General features: G+C 38.8%; 1 protein-coding gene across 5 annotated transcripts in view; it reads right to left on the reverse strand.

Annotated features, from left to right (window-relative positions):
* hep (hemipterous) overlaps positions 1–19879 on the reverse strand; it is a 73096-nt gene that overhangs the window by 26514 nt on the left and 26703 nt on the right. For 2 of the 5 annotated variants that reach the window (XM_053789857.2, XM_053789856.2), the window contains exon 10: positions 1994–2098. The exons of the other annotated variants lie outside the window; for them this stretch is intronic. In XM_053789857.2, the coding sequence (XP_053645832.2) occupies positions 1994–2098 (105 nt within the window). The remainder of the gene's footprint in view (positions 1–1993; positions 2099–19879) is intronic. 5 annotated transcript variants of the gene reach the window in all.

The raw sequence follows: 19879 nt of genomic DNA on the forward strand, positions 1-19879 counted from the left end.
GACTCTGCTTATATGTAAGCCAGAGAAATTTCATTTTAATATCCCTAATTTATTATCTTGAGAGATTTTGAAAGTATTCACTGCCACTCGGTTCCTGACATGTTATATTACAATCATTAATACCTGCAGTAATCTGGTGTCAGTACTGCATAAGTACTCTTAACACCTTTATAACAATGCTCTTAAGATTATCAAACCACAAACAGGTGGGGATTTGAACCCATGGTGAGCAAGTCATAAAACTCCAGGCCAGTGTGTAAGTCACTCAGAAAGCTGGCTATAAGAAGATTCAGCCAACTAGGTATATTTATATACCACAGGGAGGTTAGCATGGGCCCCACTGTGACCACCTATTCAAGTTTTTATAGATACAACTCCTGCCCCGTTGGTAGGAAATTTATCTGTAAAAACTTGCATTTGTGGTCACAGTGGTGACCCGTGCTAACCTCCCTATGGTGTATAAATAAACATAGTTGGATGAATCTTGTAGCCAGCTGGCCCAGTGACTTATGCACTGGCCTGGAGTTTTACGACTCACTCGCCATGAATTTAAATCCCACCCATTCAGTGGTTGTTTGCAATCGTGTTATTACGATTTCACGAGTCATGACGATTCCCGAGATTATATGTGCTTGACAGCAATAAAGTATATTTTTTGACCTATCACATGCAGCACAACCATTCAATCATAACTGCAACATTGGAAAGACGATACATTAATAAGTTATTACCAGATTTTCTGAACATGACTTTTTTATGAGTGCCTGTAAAATGGTCAACCATTCTGCTGTATATAAGGGGTTTCCAACTAACTGATGAGCTGCATTCCTGGTGTTCTAATATATAAACAGGATGTTTGTAATTTGGAAGCAAGATAAACCCTGGCTGAGACTACAGTTTGTCTTGCAATCAGCAGACAGAAGATCGAGCCTTCATCACTCTGTGCTGAATGACACACACGAGTCTAGCGCATCACATAAAGGAGTGAGCAAGTAATTTAGAACTTATTGTTTTACAGAAAACAACAGCACAATAGAATACAAAGGATAGTTGTGTGCCAAATGTGTTTGCAAATGCAAAGCTCAGTTTATTTTTTTTTTTCAAATATTGTCTTACTGTATTTCTCATAAACCTCATTGGTTTGCAATTTGGGCATTCATAAGTTAGTGCCTCCCCCTCTCTCTGTATATAACTGCAACAATATTTCAGTTACATTTTGTACAGACTCCTGCTTACTGCAACAATAAATGGTGGTACTGCATGATGAAAGTACAATATAGGGACACTATACTGAGAAGCATCTTGGCTCTGTTATATACTTCTGTCTCTAAGTGAAGTAAGTTACTCAATGCAGTAAAAATCAGAAATTGCAGCCCAAGGATAAATCAAGGTTTGGACTTGAGAGCCTAACATGTTACATGAGAGCCAAGTGTTTCCCAGACTGTGCTTAAGTACAGGGTGGCACAAGCTTGAATATCATCATGCACAATCCCAAGCAAACTTTCTAAACCTGGCCAGTGTACAGTCTGTCACTACATGTAATAAATTACTGATAAATCTATACACTCTCAGTATAGCAAGGAAGGATGCTCTTAATCTCTCAGCCTTTGCCATTGCATTAAAAATGTGCACAGAAATATTAAACAAACAAAAAATATTACAATGAATTAGCAGCCATGTCACAGACTGAACAAGGAATATCGCAGAGTCCAGTATTCACAAAAGTTTGTTCACTGTATGCAGACACTGTTGTAAACTTTGTTTCACAAAGTAGAATGAGCACAATCGATTTTCATACATAACCGATAAGCATAACATTATATATGAAAGGAAAAGTGATTTACATGAAGCTGAACAGGAGCAAACTACATGATATCTGGGCCTTTAGATGAACTGCAGGGAAGAACAAGAACTTGGTAGCAGTGGGGTACACAAGCTGTGCGGGAGGACGCAGGAGGGTGTTCGTCCATGCTGAGGTCGTGGGGGTACGTACCTGGGCAGGCCTCGGGTCGAGAGGTCAGTGGAGTGCGAGCGGAAGTGGTGCGAGTGGGCGGGCTGAGCAAAGCGGCCACGAGGGGCCCACGGCTCGGGGTTGAACCTAGAACACGACACCACCACATGCAACATGACATACACACACCCGCTTAGCACGCACACATGTACACACACCCATAGAGGGAGAGAGACAACTATGATGGTGGCAGCCACCTGGACTAAGAAATGCAGTCAAGAGCCTCTGTGGTTGCATGCAAGTACTTCCTATCATTAGACAAAATGATCAGAGCAACAGCAAGTTTCCAAGAGTAATGTGTTAGACCAAACTTTCTGCTTCAATTATTTAGTTTACATCAAACAGAATACCCAGGGAAGAACTATTAAAATTATTCTATTGCACATATTGATATATAAATATAAAATATAATGCATGCTCATTAGGGAAAATCATTATTTACAAGTGGGTGCTACTCCGGTGTCTTAATTTCCACATTCAGCCACAAGCAAAGTCATAATGGGCCACAGCAGCACACAGTGACTGGTGGTACAAGTGACTGACCACAGCAGTACACAGTGACTGGTGGTACATGTGACTGACCACAGCAGTACACAGTGACTGGTGGTACAAGCGACTGACCACAGCAGTACAGTGGCTGGAGATAAAAGTAACTGATTACTCAGTAACTGGTGGTGCAGGAGACCAACCACCACAGTATAGTATCTGGTAGTACAGGAGACTGATCATACACAATGACTGGTAGTACAGAAGACTGACCACCACTGTATACAGTGACTGGTGGTACACAAGACCCCACTCAACGCTGCAAACCACAGACAAAAGGGACCATGAAACTAAGGCACAATGTAAACTTGATCAATACTGCCAACCAGGTTGATATAACTTGTCAATAATACTGGAACTAATTTAGTTAAGACATTTCACATAAAATCAAATGAAAAGATGGAGCAAAGTTGTTTTAAATTTTGTAAAGGGCAAGTTTTTGTATCATGGAATAGGCTTAAAAATAAGGATGAAATCAAGTTTCTCACTCAAATACTCATGCACGAGAATTAATGCAAAAAAATCAGTGTATGCCTGCTCAGCTACTCACACCACAAAGTAAGAAATAGAAGGTAAGGAAGAGGAAGTAAAGGAGGGAAGAGGAGAGGGAGAGAAAGGAGAGGGGGGGGGGATGAAAGGAGGAAGATGCTGTGAGCAGAAAGTACTCAAGGAGATAGAGGAGGAAGATAAGATGATGTGTGAAGCATGGGAGAGAGTAGGAGAGAATGAGTGGCAGATATAAGGGGAGTGTAGGGAAAGCTAGAGGAAGAAGGATAAAGAAGTGGGAAGAGATGTAAGAAGTATCAATCCTTCCTTCCTTCCCCTCCTCCATCCTAAAAAGTCTGCATCTATAATGCTACCAGTTAGCTTAGTTTCTCTAACAATAAACTTTGAAATTTTCCTTTTACTCAAGTTTAATTCCTGGGTTTTATTATGAATTCCCTCTATGACGGTACTGAGGTTTGCTGTCAAGTCAGCAGATTTACACTAGTCAAACATACTGGATGTCATTCTGCAAGGACCTACTTTCATAAACTAAGCAATAAACATTTACAATACAGTATATTATCACATAGTCAACAATCTCTCTCCCTACAATGGAAAGGATACAAAAACCTATAAAAATCTTGTTGTATACTAGTATGTTTTGGGGTCGAGTAAAACGTGATACATCAGTGGCAAATATCCAGGGCTGGTAGAAAATAAAAACACAGAGCAAAAACAAAACTTTTATTAAATATAACATTTCACCTACAAGAACTTGTATTAATAAAACATCTTTTAGGTGGAACGTTATATTTAATAACAGATCCGCTTTTGTTACATGCATCTTTTTCTAACACTTGTCAGTTCAATGCGTTACACCAGCTACTTGGGGCTCCGACACACAATTGTAAACATTGGCTTGGTAACCAATGCTCTAGCCTCACACACTGAGTGTCTGTGGTTCAATCCCTGGCCAGGTAGAAACACTGGGCATGTTTCCTTACACCTGCTATCACTGTTCACTTAGCAGTAAGTAGGTACCTGGGTGTTAGTTGACTGGTGTGGGTGACATTCTGGGGGGACAAGATTGAAGGATGCCCCAACAGAAATAAGACACACAGTCCTCAATGACGCACTGACTTTCTTGGGTTATCCTAGGTGGCTAACACTCTGTGTTAAAAATCTGAACATATCTTAAGTGGCTACCCTTCAATCCATCTGTCAACTGGTGTGTAGGTCTGACTCACCATATTTCACCTATCACTTAAAAACAACCTGATACTGATCTTTTTGGTCTCTGAAAAATCTCAATTTGATATGAGTTGTGTAATATGCTATTTTACCCTTTTTATTGGAAAAATTTGGTTAATAGTTTTCTTATGAAGACTTGTGAAGGCCTCTTCTGATTTCCTTCAAATCTTCAGTATTTGTATTTACCTCAGTTATCACATGCCGTACACTGCATAATTCCAATCATGTGCACTGAGGCAATGGGGATTGGGATTGTGGAATACAGGGATACTTTTAAATGGATTGCACAGCAGCCAAAATACATCTAGATATATTTATATATTCATGGGACAGTGCTAAACCCTTAGGGATCATGAAGCACTTGGGGAATGTGTGGTGGGTTTACTCTAATAAGATCTGATCTGAGGAAAGCAGCAACCTTCAAATCCTTGAATCAAGAGCCTTTCACCAGCAACAAGGCAACTCCCTGGAGGTAATGCTTCCACTAACTCAATTTTTCTGCCTCGGAAGAAATCCTTTGTTTTAGTCTTTCAAAATGTTCCGGGAAGCCACAGGATGTTAGATTTTAATTATTATCTTCTCCATTACTATTCCCAGGAGCACAACAAACAATAACCACCACAGAAGCTTGGAAAGCGATGAAAAATTCCACACGTGCACAGTATGATTAGTACTTGGTAGTCAATGTTACCTTACATCCAATACTACCCACAGGCAAAACCTTGGTACATTGCTTTGGCAGGTGTTCCTGACAGGTTTGTGGTATGTCGAGTTATGGGAAAGATGAATATACTATTGTACAAGGAATAGGATGGATATAATACAGGAAAGAGTGGATATCCTACAGGGAAGAGGGTGGATATAATACAGGAAAGAGTGGATATCCTACAGGGAAGAGGGTGGATATCCTAGAGAGAAGAGGGTGGTATAATACAGGGAAGAGGGTGGATATCCTAGAGAAGAGGGTGGATATCCTACAGGAAAGAGGGTGGATATCCTAGAGAGAAGAGGGTGGATATCCTAGAGAGAAGAGGGTGGATATCCTAGAGAAGAGGGTGGATATCCTACAGGAAAGAGGGTGGATATCCTAGAGAGAAGAGGGTGGATATCCTAGAGAGAAGAGGGTGGATATCCTAGAGAGAAGAGGGTGGGTATCCTAGAGAGAAGAGGGTGGATATCCTAGAGAGAAGAGGGTGGATATCCTAGAGAGAAGAGGGTGGATATCCTAGAGAGAAGAGGGTGGATATCCTAGAGAGAAGAGGGTGGATATCCTAGAGAGAAGAGGGTGGATATCCTAGAGAGAAGAGGGTGGATATCCTAGAGAGAAGAGGGTGGATATCCTAGAGAGAAGAGGGTGGATATCCTAGAGAGAAGAGGGTGGATATCCTAGAGAGAAGAGGGTGGATATCCTAGAGAGAAGAGGGTGGATATCCTAGAGAGAAGAGGGTGGATGTCCTACAGGGAAGAGGGTGGATGTCCTACAGGGAAGGGAGGTACATCACACACCCTGAGAATAAGGATAGACAACACAGACAAACTTCCGATTCTCAGCCTTCTAATACATACTGGGTGAGCACTAACTTAAAAATCCACACCAAAAATAAGTAATGCTCTATGAAGCTGGAGATTTTGAAAGCTGCCAATAAAAGGTATTTCTTAGATACAGTAAACCCTCCATATAGTGGACTAATGGGGGGGGGGGGAGGGAGCTGGCCAATAATGACAATCATGGTGGGTAGAAAGGACATTGTTTTGATATTATAGTGACAATAACTGATAAATATGTAACCAATGGACTTTGACCAAGGTTTCTGAACTGACCAAGACAGTGGAGTCTGTTCTGTATTTTTGAAGTTTGTTATATGGAGAGTTTACAGATTTATAACTTGTCTTTGTAACATCCATGAATTAAGAACATATTAAAAATATAGATATAAAATTATATATATAAAAATAGAAGAAACTTACAGGGTCTCAAGAACCAATTTCTAATTCTAAATTAAGGAGAACAAACGTATCTATTACGTACTGGTACATCAATACTGCAGCTACTAGGTACTGGTACATCAATACTGCAGCTACTAGGTACTGGTACATCAATACTGCAGCTACTAGGTACTGGTACATCAATACTGTAGCTACTAGGTACTGGTACATCAATACTGTAGCTACTAGGTACTGGTACATCAATACTGCAGCTACTAGGTACTGGTACATCAATACTGCAGCTACTAGGTACTGGTACATCAATATTTCAGCTACTAAGCACCGGTACATCAATACTGCAGCTACTAAGTACTGGTACATCAATACTGCAGCTACTAGGTACTGGTACATCAATACTGCAGCTACTAGGTACTGGTACATCAATACTGCAGCTACTAGGTACTGGTACATCAATACTGCAGCTACTAGGTACTGGTACATCAATACTGTAGCTACTAGGTACTGGTACATCAATACTGTAGCTACTAGGTACTGGTACATCAATACTGTAGCTACTAGGTACTGGTACATCAATACTGTAGCTACTAGGTACTGGTACATCAATACTGCAGCTACTAGGTACTGGTACATCAATACTGCAGCTACTAGGTACTGGTACATCAATACTGCAGCTACTAGGTACTGGTACATCAATACTGCAGCTACTAGGTACTAGTACATCAATACTGTAGCTACTAAGCACCGGTACATCAATACTGCAGCTACTAAGTACTGGTACATCAATACTGCAGCTACTAGGTACTGGTACATCAATACTGCAGCTACTAGGTACTGGTACATCAATATTTCAGCTACTAAGCACCGGTACATCAATACTGCAGCTACTAAGTACTGGTACATCAATACTGCAGCTACTAGGTACTGGTACATCAATACTGCAGCTACTAGGTACTGGTGCATCAATACTGCAGCTACTAGGTACTGGTGCATCAATACTGCAGCTACTAGGTACTGGTACATCAATACTGCAGCTACTAGGTACTAGTACATCAATACTGTAGCTACTAGGTACTGGTACATCAATACTGCAGCTACTAGGTACTGGTACATCAATACTGCAGCTACTAGGTACTGGTACATCAATACTGCAGCTACTAGGTACTGGTACATCAATACTGCAGCTACTAGGTACTGGTACATCAATACTGCAGCTACTAAGTACTGGTACATCAATACTGCAGCTACTAGGTACTGGTACATCAATACTGCAGCTACTAGGTACTGGTACATCAATACTGCAGCTACTAAGTACTGGTACATCAATACTGCAGCTACTAGGTACTGGTACATCAATACTGCAGCTACTAGGTACTGGTACATCAATACTGCAGCTACTAGGTACTGGTACATCAATACTGCAGCTACTAGGTACTGGTACATCAATACTGCAGCTACTAGGTACTGGTACATCAATACTGCAGCTACTAGGTACTAGTACATCAATACTGTAGCTACTAGGTACTGGTACATCAATACTGCAGCTACTAGGTACTGGTACATCAATACTGCAGCTACTAGGTACTGGTACATCAATACTGCAGCTACTAGGTACTGGTACATCAATACTGCAGCTACTAGGTACTGGTACATCAATACTGCAGCTACTAAGTACTGGTACATCAATACTGCAGCTACTAGGTACTGGTACATCAATACTGCAGCTACTAGGTACTGGTACATCAATACTGCAGCTACTAAGTACTGGTACATCAATACTGCAGCTACTAGGTACTGGTACATCAATACTGCAGCTACTAGGTACTGGTACATCAATACTGCAGCTACTAGGTACTGGTACATCAATACTGCAGCTACTAGGTACTGGTACATCAATACTGCAGCTACTAGGTACTGGTACATCAATACTGCAGCTACTAGGTACTGGTACATCAATACTGTAGCTACTAGGTACTGGTACATCAATACTGTAGCTACTAGGTACTGGTACATCAATACTGTAGCTACTAGGTACATCAATACTGTAGCTACTAGGTACTGGTACATCAATACTGCAGCTACTAGGTACTGGTACATCAATACTGCAGCTACTAGGTACTGGTACATCAATACTGTAGCTACTAGGTACTGGTACATCAATACTGCAGCTACTAGGTACTGGTACATCAATACTGCAGCTACTAGGTACTGGTACATCAATATTGCAGCTACTAGGTACTGGTACATCAATACTGTAGCTACTAGGTACTGGTACATCAATACTGCAGCTACTTGGTACTGGTACATCAATACTGCAGCTACTAGGTACTGGTACATCAATACTGCAGCTACTAGGTACTGGTACATCAATACTGTAGCTACTAGGTACTGGTACATCAATACTGCAGCTACTAGGTACTGGTACATCAATACTGCAGCTACTAGGTACTGGTACATCAATACTGCAGCTACTAGGTACTGGTACATCAATACTGCAGCTACTAGTTACTGGTGCATCAATACTGCAGCTACTAGGTACTGGTACATCAATATTGTAGCTACTAGGTACTAGTACATCAATACTGCAGCTACTAGGTACTGGTACATCAATATTGCAGCTGCTAAGTACTGGTACATCAATACTGCAGCTACTAAGTACTGGTACATCAATGCTGCAGCTACTAGGTACTGGTACATCAATACTGTAGCTACTAGGTACTGGTACATCAATATTTCAGCTACTAAGCACCGGTACATCAATACTGCAGCTACTAAGTACTGGTACATCAATACTGCAGCTACTAGGTACTGGTACATCAATACTGCAGCTACTAGGTACTGGTACATCAATACTGCAGCTACTAAGTACTGGTGCATCAATACTGCAGCTACTAGGTACTAGTACCTCAATACTGTAGCTACTAGGTACTGGTACATCAATACTGAAGCTACTAGGTACTAGTACATCAATACTGCAGCTACTAGGTACTGGTACATCAATACTGCAGCTACTAGGTACTGGTACATCAATACTGCAGCTACTAGGTACTGGTACATCAATACTGCAGCTACTAAGTACTGGTACATCAATACTGCAGCTACTAGGTACTGGTACATCAATACTGCAGCTACTAAGTACTGGTACATCAATACTGCAGCTACTAGGTACTGATACATCAATACTGCAGCTACTAGGTACTGGTACATCAATACTGCAGCAACTAGGTACTGGTACATCAATATACAGTTACTAGGTACTGATACATCAATACACAATACACAGTTACTAGGTATTGATACACATCAATCAGTGTTTAGTATCAATATACCTTTACAATTAACACAAATTTATCCCAGTCACTGATGTACACCAGTACCAAATGGTTACAATATCATCAACATTACTGCCTGGGTACCAGCAATTCCTGCCAGTGTTAACTCCTGCTCTTGTCAAAAGCTTCTGCTAGGGACACAACAAATTATATTCCTTCATTATTCATAACATAAGCAAACTGTAGAAAAAAAATGAATATCCAATAATTCCATTAAATTGATATGATAGGAATGATTTTTGGGGCAATTTTAAAAGCAAAATTATCATATGATCAAGGAGACTCCCACTGTCAACATTTGAAATGGTCACAACTAACCCACAAGTGGGAGTGATGTACTGGTTCATCCTAGATCATTATGATTCATGACTAATTATTAATGATCAAAAAGCGATTGGAATGTCAAATTTCCTCTTCATTTTGAGAGTTAGTTGTAAATGTTTCAGAGATGGACGGCACTGACTTTTATTCTTCACTCTAACTATTAAGTGCACGGTCACCATGAAGACAAGCAGGAAGAACAATTACACTGCTTATACATGACCACATGAATGTAGGAGACTCGCTCCATGATTTATAAACTCACTCTCGCTTAAGTTCACGTTTAGACATATTTAAAGTATCCTGTGATGTGTACATATTAAGCAAGAGATTTATGTACAGAGATATATGTGCTATACATATATTACAAAAATGTAATGAATAATCAAGGAGTTGAAGAGAGCAAACTTAAGTCTGTGGAATACAGGAATCAGGGAGCTACAATTAGCCACAACTAGGTGAGTATGTCTTAGCAAGCACTGGCAATGTTTCCCAGGAAGCCACACACACAACTATACCAGCAAACCACAAGTTACAACCTTGTCTTAGGCCTTCAATTATATGCTCAAATATACTCTCAAATACATTCTATTTACTAAAAATCTATGACATTCCACTAAAATAAATACTTATACAAACATCAAAAATAATAATTCAGCTAGATAAATTTCTGACAAGTGGGCGACCGAATTCTCTGTGGTCTTACAGACTATATTATGGCAAATATCACTACTATTACTACTGCTACTTCAGCTGATGATAGTCATCACTTGAAGCATTATAACAGGTCCAGATTTTAGGGCAAAAAAGAGTATTTAACTTAAATGAATCTGTACTGCCACAGGTACATTGAAGATGTCCAATTGTTAGAAAAAAACAATTTCTTCAAATTAAAATAATTAACTAAATTATTTAACTTATATATTTATCTAAATTAATGATAAGCATTAGTTTAAGAACACTGACATATACATAAGAAATTCTGTCATTAGTAATGTATTGCAAATAATAAATTCTTTGATGTTAATCTGTGAGAAAGCACTAACACAAGCTTCTAATACTGTATCTAAAGTATATATCAAGCACATGCACTTTCTTCCTTCATGCCATAATGTACTTTAGTGTCTGTCACACTGTCTCTAAAGCATACATTAATCCTTTCTTCATGCCACAATGCACTTCAGACAGTGTCTGTCACACTGTTTCTAAAGCATACATCAATCCTTGCTTCATGCCACAATGCACTTCAGTTATAGTGTCTGATGTGCGTTAATCAGTGTTAAAGAGTGATTACTCAATAATTTTGTAACTTTTACCATTGGCAGAAAAGAACATCTAGCTAAGATTCACATAGCATCTTACAGGGGCTATTTGTAGGCAATTTTAAATATTAGGCAGCCTTCACAACTCATTACTAACAACTTGATGATGCAAGTTGAGCAAAATGCTCCTACCTGCCTTCCCAAAACACACAGCCACAGCTTGATTCAGAATTCAAGTTTCTGAGAAAATCTACAAAACTGATTTAAACCATGATGACCTATGATGCTTTAAAGATTTCCCCACACATGATACAGTGAAACAAACAATGCACTTTTACACACATGTCATGGAGGCCAGGGCACTACAACACACTGCCAACACACTCTTGCTGCCCTCTCCCCCCCCCACACACACACGCTACAACGCACACGCTACAACGCACACGCTACAACGCACACGCTACAACACACGCTACAACACACACGCTACAACACACACGCTACAACACACACGCTACAACACACACGCTACAACACACACGCTACAACACACACGCTACAACACACACGCTACAACACACACGCTACAACACACACGCTACAACACACACGCTACAACACACACGCTACAACACACACGCTACAACACACACGCTACAACACACACGCTACAACACACACGCTACAACACACACTCTCTTACTGCCGACACACTACAACACACACACACACACACTCTCTGACAACACACACACTCTTACTGCCGACACACTACAACACACACTCTTACTGCCAACACATTGGCAGTGAATTACAGCTGTTGAGCCTGTCTTGTCATCCATCTTCTGTATATTTATCTCTTGCCTACAATTTTATCAGAAAATATGTAAAAATGTGCATATGGACCTCATGCAGCATCCCCATCCATCCTTTACAGACATTACTTTGCTCACATTTAGAACACATCAAATTTCATAAAGTACTTGTGTCTACTCTCTCTCTCTGATCTAACACTTGCACATTACTGCTTACTGATAAAGCTCTTACTTCTTGAAAACTTCTTTACACTCTCCTTCCAACCCTCCTTCAGTTATCACTACATCTCGCATCCACACAAGATTTATACGCTATTTTGGTCATCCTATCTTGCTCCCTCCATTATAAATAATCAAACGATCTCAGGAATCCCTTCTTGTCTCTGCCTAATATTCACAACACACATAAAACTCATCATGCCTGCCTCCATCTTTTTCCTCTGCAATATTAAAAAAATATATCACACTCATCTTGCAGAGTCCTATCTGCATATATATCTATTCCCTTCATAACCTTCCCCCCATTCCGATGTTTAAACTTTCATTTCCTATGTTGTTTTTACTCTCACCATCTCCTTTTCTGTACAATACTGTATACACTTTCTATGTCCTGCTCTCACACATCCTCCCAAACTCATCCACTTACCTCTGCAACTTCTCTTTCACATCTCCCAACTGCATTTCAGTATCAGCAGAGCAAGTGTGAAAACTTTTCATTACAAAAGGTTCTTCCAAACACTACCATTCCTGTCTATAAACACAATCAAAGGAACAGATCCATAAATGAACCCTTATTTAACCCTTTGAGGGTTTTCGTTGTACTAGTACGTTTTACGCGTAGGGGTTTTTGACGTACTAGTACTCAAATTCTAGCGGCCTCAAATCTAGTGGGAGAAAGCTGGTAGGCCTTCATATGAAAGAATGGGTCTATGTGGTCAGTGTGCACAGTCTAAAAAAAATCCTGCAGCACACAGTGCATAATGAGAAAAAAAAAACTTTGACCATTTTTTTTTAATAAATCAGCGACTTTGCAGTGTATTTTCGTATGGTATTTATTGTTGTATTCTAGTTTTCTTGGTCTCATTTTATAGAATGGAAGACATATTACAGAAATTGAGATGATTTTGACTGGTTTTACAATGGAAGGTGCCTTGAAATTGAGCTCAAAGTAGCAGAAATGTTCGATTTTTACCAAACTTCAAAAGTAAACAAATCGTGCCAAGCGTGCAATACACGTCAACTGGCGAGTCTAATATTCTTTCACAAGTGCACCAATAATATTTATACCATTTTTTACACTAATGCAGTAGTCTGCATAACAGTAAATCTTATATTTTTTGTGAAAATAAAAATTCTAAGTGGAAAGCAAAAGAATATAAGAGGGGACTTGAGACATGACTAATGACTAGAAGAAATGTCATTTTAGTGCCAGGAATGTCTTTCTTGTTTATTCTGGACCCTATTCCGAAATTGGCATCTTTTGAAATTTGTGTGAAATTGGCAAAATTGCTAAATTCTGACCACTGTACTGGATAGTTGAATTTCATAAATGAGTGGTTTCTTGCATCCATTCGATAGAAAAAATGGAGTTCTAGCGAAATATTCGTGTTTTTTGTCGACTAGTACAGTGAAATTGGCCGAAAATGGGGCTCAAAGTGGGCAAAATCGCCAATGCGTAAACATCGCCGAGACCGCTAACTTTGCGAGAGCATAATTCCGTAAGTTTTCTATCAAATTTCAAACTTTTGGTGTCTTTATGATCGGGAAAAGATTCTCTATCTTTTCATAAGAGAAAATAATTTTTTTGTTTTTTTAAATTTGGCCGACCCTGAGAACGAGTTTCGGAGAGGGCCTGTCGACCCTCAAAGGGTTAAATATTGCTCACCTTATGAGTCTGCAATCCTACTTCTTGCCATTCCTTGATCTTTCTCAATAACAATGCTGCTGTGCAATTAACCTGGTATACTAAAGATATAATTCCCTATAATTTCTACATTCTCTCTTATCCACTTTTCCCTTACACAAAGATAATTAAAAATAAAATTTTATGTATCTCTTATACAAAGGAAATCTGCATGCTCTCTGCCAATCCTTACATACCTTCCCTTCTTTCATACACATCTTAAACAAATGCAAGAATCACTCCAGAGCTTATTCCCTGCTGCTTTAAGCAGTACTTATTTTACATACATACATACATACATATACAGTACACACACATCATAAAAAAATGCTATGATTTTATACCTCAAAACAGAGCACAGAAATGTTGAAAAAAAAAACAAAAAGTACCACTGGAAAATTGTTCTCAGAAAAAACTGTTCAACAAACTACAAAATAAAATATAGTCTCCTGTAACTCCAGGAATAAAACAAAGTGAAAGAAATATGCAGTGGTAAGAGTATTGTGCACCACCTGCTACTGGTAGCCTGAGCAAGCACTCACTCTCACTCTCTCTCTCTCTCTCTCTCCCACCTGCACCATTAGTGACTACTATAGCACATCACCTTGTCATCAATACTACTACTACTCCATAATGTACCAACAAATTGCTGTGAGACGTACTACTGCTGTAAGCTTTATTTTCAAATTACTTTTTACACTGGAAATTCAGACTTCATCTTGTCAGATTCTCTGAACTGATGCTGAGCATGAAGGACACTTCCTTTGTTGTTATCAGCGCATACTGATTTTGTATAAATGTTGGAGTACTAAGCTACATTCTTTATAGTACAGTATATGAAAATTGTGTACCATCACTGTGGCAATCATTCCCTGTGTGCTCATTATGCATCGGTCTATAATACCGAGCATACCATCAACAAAAGCTCCTGTACGACTCTCCATGGACACCACTGCAACCTCGTATTATATTTAAATATATGGTAATACGTATTTAGTGAAGGGATTCAGGGAAACCGGTTATTTTTGTATAGCCGGACTTGAATCCTGGAAATGGGAAGTACATACAATGCCTGCACTCTAAAGGAGGGGTTCGGAATATTAGCAGTTTGGAGGGATATGTTGTGTATCTTTAAACGTATATGCTTCTAAACTGTTGTGTTGTGAGCACCTCTGCAAAAACAGTGATTATGTGTGAGTGAAGTGAAGGTGTTGAATGATGATGAAAGTATTTTCTTTTTGGGGATTTTCTTTCTTTTTGGGTCACCCTGCCTCGGTGGGAGACGGCCGACTTGTTAGATAGGAGTGAATGGAGGCGAATGATACTTGGGACCTGACGATCTGTTGGAGTGTGAGCAGGGTAATATTTAGTGAAGGGATTCAGGGAAACCGGTTATGTTCATATAGTCGGACTTGAGTCCTGGAAATGGGAAGTACAATGCCTGCACTTTAAAGGAGGGGTTTGGGATATTGGCAGTTTGGAGGGATATGTTGTGTATCTTTATACGTATATGCTTCTAAGCTGTTGTATTCTGAGCACCTCTGCAAAAGCAGTGATAATGTGTGAGTGTGGTGAAAGTGTTGAATGATGATGAAAGTATTTTCTTTTTGGGGATTTTCTTTCTTTTTTGGGTCACCCTGCCTCGGTGGGAGACGGCCGACTTGTTGAGAAAAAAAAAAAAAAAAAAAAAAATATAGATATCCTAGGTAGTAGGTTGGTAGACAGCAGCCGCCCAGGGAGGTACTACCGTCCTGGCAAGTGAGTGTAAAACGAAAGCCTGTAATTGTTTTACATGATGGTAGGATTGCTGGTACATCTTGCTACTTCTACTTACACTTAGGTCACACTACACATACATGTACAAGCATATATATACACACCCCTCTGGGTTTTCTTCTATTTTCTTTCTAGTTCTTGTTCTTTTTTATTTCCTCTTATCTCCATGGGGAAGTGGAACAGAATTCTTCCTCCGTAAGCCATGCGTGTTGTAAGAGGCGATTAAAATGCCGGGAGCAAGGGCCTAGTAACCCCTTCTCCAGTGTAAATTACTAAATTTAAAAAGAGAAACTTTCGTTTTTCTTTTTGGGCCACCCTGCGTTGGTGGGATACGGCCGGTTTGTTGAAAAAAAAAAAATATAGATATATAAACTATACAAGGCACAGGAATTGTTAACTGGAGATGTGTCTTGCAACTGAGCATATATGTAGTGAGAAGTATTGCCTCAGATTGATACATATTAATTCTTTTACCTGTTGATGATTTGGGATCATCTTCCTTAGACCCAGTCTTAAACCAGGAAATATTATGGGATTGAGAAGCAAATAAAAGTAAATTGTACAATGAATGTAAGCAGAAGTTTGTAAGATTCACACGTCATCTTACATAATTGTGAGACAAAGAAAAGATCAGTGATCTTACCCCAAATACCTGTCAACTAACTTTTCCAAAATATTACTCTACTTTATAACTTCCAATTTTTGGTGAATTACTGTATAACATTTGCACATCCTTGTAATTTGGAGGTCTATTCAAATTCCCATAATTCCAATGAAAGGATTAAGCTAGTAATATGTTGTTGGTATGAAAAGAAAATACCAATAAACCTACTGAAAGTTGCCATAAGGCAAGTGTACTTACTGGAAATATGAATATTACCAGAGCATGCAAGGTGGGTTAAAATGAAAGCCCGAAAGGATCTTATTAAAGAAGTAAAGTTTGTAAACAAGATGTGAGCTCTGACCCAGAAGGTAAAGACTGGACATTAATGAAGCACTCGAGTTTTTTTTCTCTCTAAGGGTCAGTCATAAATGAGGAGCTAAGAAATTAATAAAAAAAATTGCCAGGCAGCCACAATAAGAATTTTGTCTCTAAAAGTTGGCTAGCAAAATCTAATCAATGAAAGTTCATCAGACTTGTAAGTAGAGAGCAGTAAACTTACAGTACCGTACCATACTACTGTACCACTGAAGGCAGCTACCCAAAACTTTGCAGCAAATGCTTGCAATAAGAAGTACACATTTTTATGACAAGTTAGGGAATAAGTGAGATTGGTTACACTTGTGTGTGTGTGTGTGTGTGTGTGTGTGTGTGTGTGTGTGTGTGTGTGTGTGTGTGTGTGTGTGTGTGTGTGTGTGTGTGTGTGTGTGTGTGTGTGTGTGAGAGAGAGAGAGAGAGATATAGATAGATAGATAGATAGATAGAGAGAGAGATAGAGATAGAGAAAGTCAGTTGATCAAATGAAAATGCTGGCCCACAGATGGCTCCAACTTCATCCTGCTCCCTACTTGTATGTCTCATAACAATAAAAATGCTTTCAAATGAGCTGATGTAGGTAACAGCTCTTAGCTGGCCAATAAAGTTAGGAATCCTTAACCTGTAAATAGCTTGTCAATAAAGCTAGGGATCCTTAACCTAACCTTGTCAAACCCTGTGTAAAAGAGAGAGAGAGAGAGAGAGAGAGAGAGAGAGAGAGAGAGAGAGAGAGAGAGAGAGAGAGAGAGAGATAAAGAGAGAGAGATAAAGAGAGAGAGATAAAGAGAGAGAGATAGAGAGAGATAAAGAGAGAGAGATAAAGAGAGAGATAAAGAGAGAGAGATAAAGAGAGAGAGATAAAGAGAGATAAAGAGAGAGATAAAGAGAGAGATAAAGAGAGAGAGATAAAGAGAGAGAGATAAAGAGAGAGAGATAAAGAGAGAGATAAAGAGAGAGATAAAGAGAGAGATAAAGAGAGAGAGATAAAGAGAGAGAGATAAAGAGAGATAAAGAGAGAGAGATAAAGAGAGAGAGATAAAGAGAAAAAGAGAAAGAGAAAAAGAGAAAGAGAAAAAGAGAAAGAGAAAAAGAGAAAGAGAAAAAGAGAAAGAGAAAAGAGAGAAGAAAAAGAAAGAGAAAAAGAGAAAGAAAAAGAAGAGAAAAGAAAGAAAGAAAAGAAAAGAGAAAAGAAAGAAAGAGAAAGAAAGAAAGAAAGAAAAGAAAAGAAAAGAGAAAGAGAAAGAGAAAGAGAAAGAGAAAGAAAAGAGAAAGAAAAAGAAAGAAAGAAAGAAAGAAAGAAAAGAAAGAGAAAAAGAGAAAGAGAAAAGAAAAGAGAAAAGAGAAAGAAAGAAAGAGAAAGAAAGAAAAAGAAGAAAGAAAGAAAAGAAAAGAGAAAGAAAAAGAGAAAGAGAGAAAGAAAGAAGAAAGAAAGAAAGAGAGAAAGAAAGAGAAAGAGAAAAAGAGAAAGAGAAAAAGAGAAAGAGAAAAAGAGAAAGAGAAAAAGAGAAAGAGAAAAAGAGAATGAAAAAGAGAAAGAAAAAGAGAAAGAAAAAGAGAAAAAAAAAGAGAAAGAAAAAGAGAGAGAAAAAGAGAGAAAGAGAGAACAAGAGAATAAGAGAGAATGAGAGAGAGAATGAGAGAGAGAAAGAAAGAGAGAAAAAGAGAGAGAGGGGGTAGGTAATCACTGAGAAGGGTGCTTATTAAGAGTGCCCTGGTGTTGGCATGGACAATGTGTAATGTTGCAGTGATATCATGCACGCCTTGCAAAGTGTTGCTTGTGAGCTGGAGTCATCATTACTTGGTTTTTATATTTCATACTCCAACATGTCAATGTTTGTGGATAATGTAAAGCCAATAAAGATACAAACTGAGGAAACAATTTACAAACTATGAAAACTTTTTTTTAAGATGCAGGAAGTGTAATAAGGGCAAGGTAACATTAACAAGTCAGAAGATTATTATTATAATCAAAAAGAAGCGCTAAGCCACAAGGACTATACAGCACAAGTCAGAAAAACCCTCTCAATAACCTGAACAGGTGAAAAATGGCATTGAGATACCGACAAGGTGTGGAAAGAGACACTTGTGTATAGTTCAGGATATTTATTATAGGAAATGTTTCAGCACGTATGGCTTCTTCAGTCCTCAGGACTGAAGAAGCCACACATAGCATAATGTTTCCTCTAATGTTCTAAACTGTACACAAGTGCCAGTTTTCCAACCTAAACAGGAAATCATTCAAGGTGCTTTATGCTGTGGATGTCACACCACTCAAGGATACAGCAACTGAGTGTAGCCCTAGCCTAGTAAAAAAAAAAAAAGTATGCTACATGAGTCAAGGGACTAGGAAAAGCTAAAGCAACTGACATACACGTCGTTGTAAAAACATACATTCAGGGAAGACAAGATTCCAATGTACAAGACAACTCTTGGGTCCTGATGTTGTATACAGGGGAAACATAAATGGAAGCTAAACACCATGATGGGCCACAATTGTAGTTTATGAGCAGAATAGACTAGTGGCAGAGATGGTAGTAGTAGTAAAGGTAACTTAGTATATGGATTAGTGGCAGTAGTAATATAGGTAACTTAGTATATGGATTAGTGGCAGAGGTAAGAGAGGTAATTTAGTATTTGGTTTAGTGGCAGAGGTGGAAGTAGCTTAGTATCTGGATTCAAAATTAGATTTGAAAAAGCCAAACTGGTTACGAATTAAATGTGCCTGCTGATTGAAGGTTATAAGGAGAGGCCAGGAGATGGAGCCCTACCCACACAGGAATAAGCTGGAGAGTAAAGGCCAGCGAGTACACACTTTCTGTAGGTCATTATTAATTAGCTTGACAAAATATGATGAAGGTACTGTATTTATGTAACTTCTGTTTGAGTTATGTCAGCTCAGCCATGTTGTGTACATTATGAAACAGTTACAATGGTGGTAAATGTATAAACTATCAATACTAAAATCTGGAAAGCCTAAGAAAAGATCAAAAAAGTATCAAAATTATGTGGCATTTACCAAGGCCTTGAAGTTTTCAAATACATACTGTATCATTTACCATTAGTAACAAGGCTGACAGTGATGTGCTTGGTACACCTCATAAAGAAACAAACAAGCAAGACAATAGCCCATAGCACCTTACACATGATTTTGGTGTTGCAAAAAATCTAACTAAATTTTAAGCGTATCAAGAATAAATGAACACAAGTTGTCTAAATGTTCACATCACTGGCAAGTAGGAAAAGCAGTGTGCAGAGG

The sequence above is a fragment of the Cherax quadricarinatus genome, chromosome 68 (assembly GCF_038502225.1).
Source record: "Cherax quadricarinatus isolate ZL_2023a chromosome 68, ASM3850222v1, whole genome shotgun sequence".
NCBI lineage: Eukaryota > Metazoa > Arthropoda > Malacostraca > Decapoda > Parastacidae > Cherax > Cherax quadricarinatus.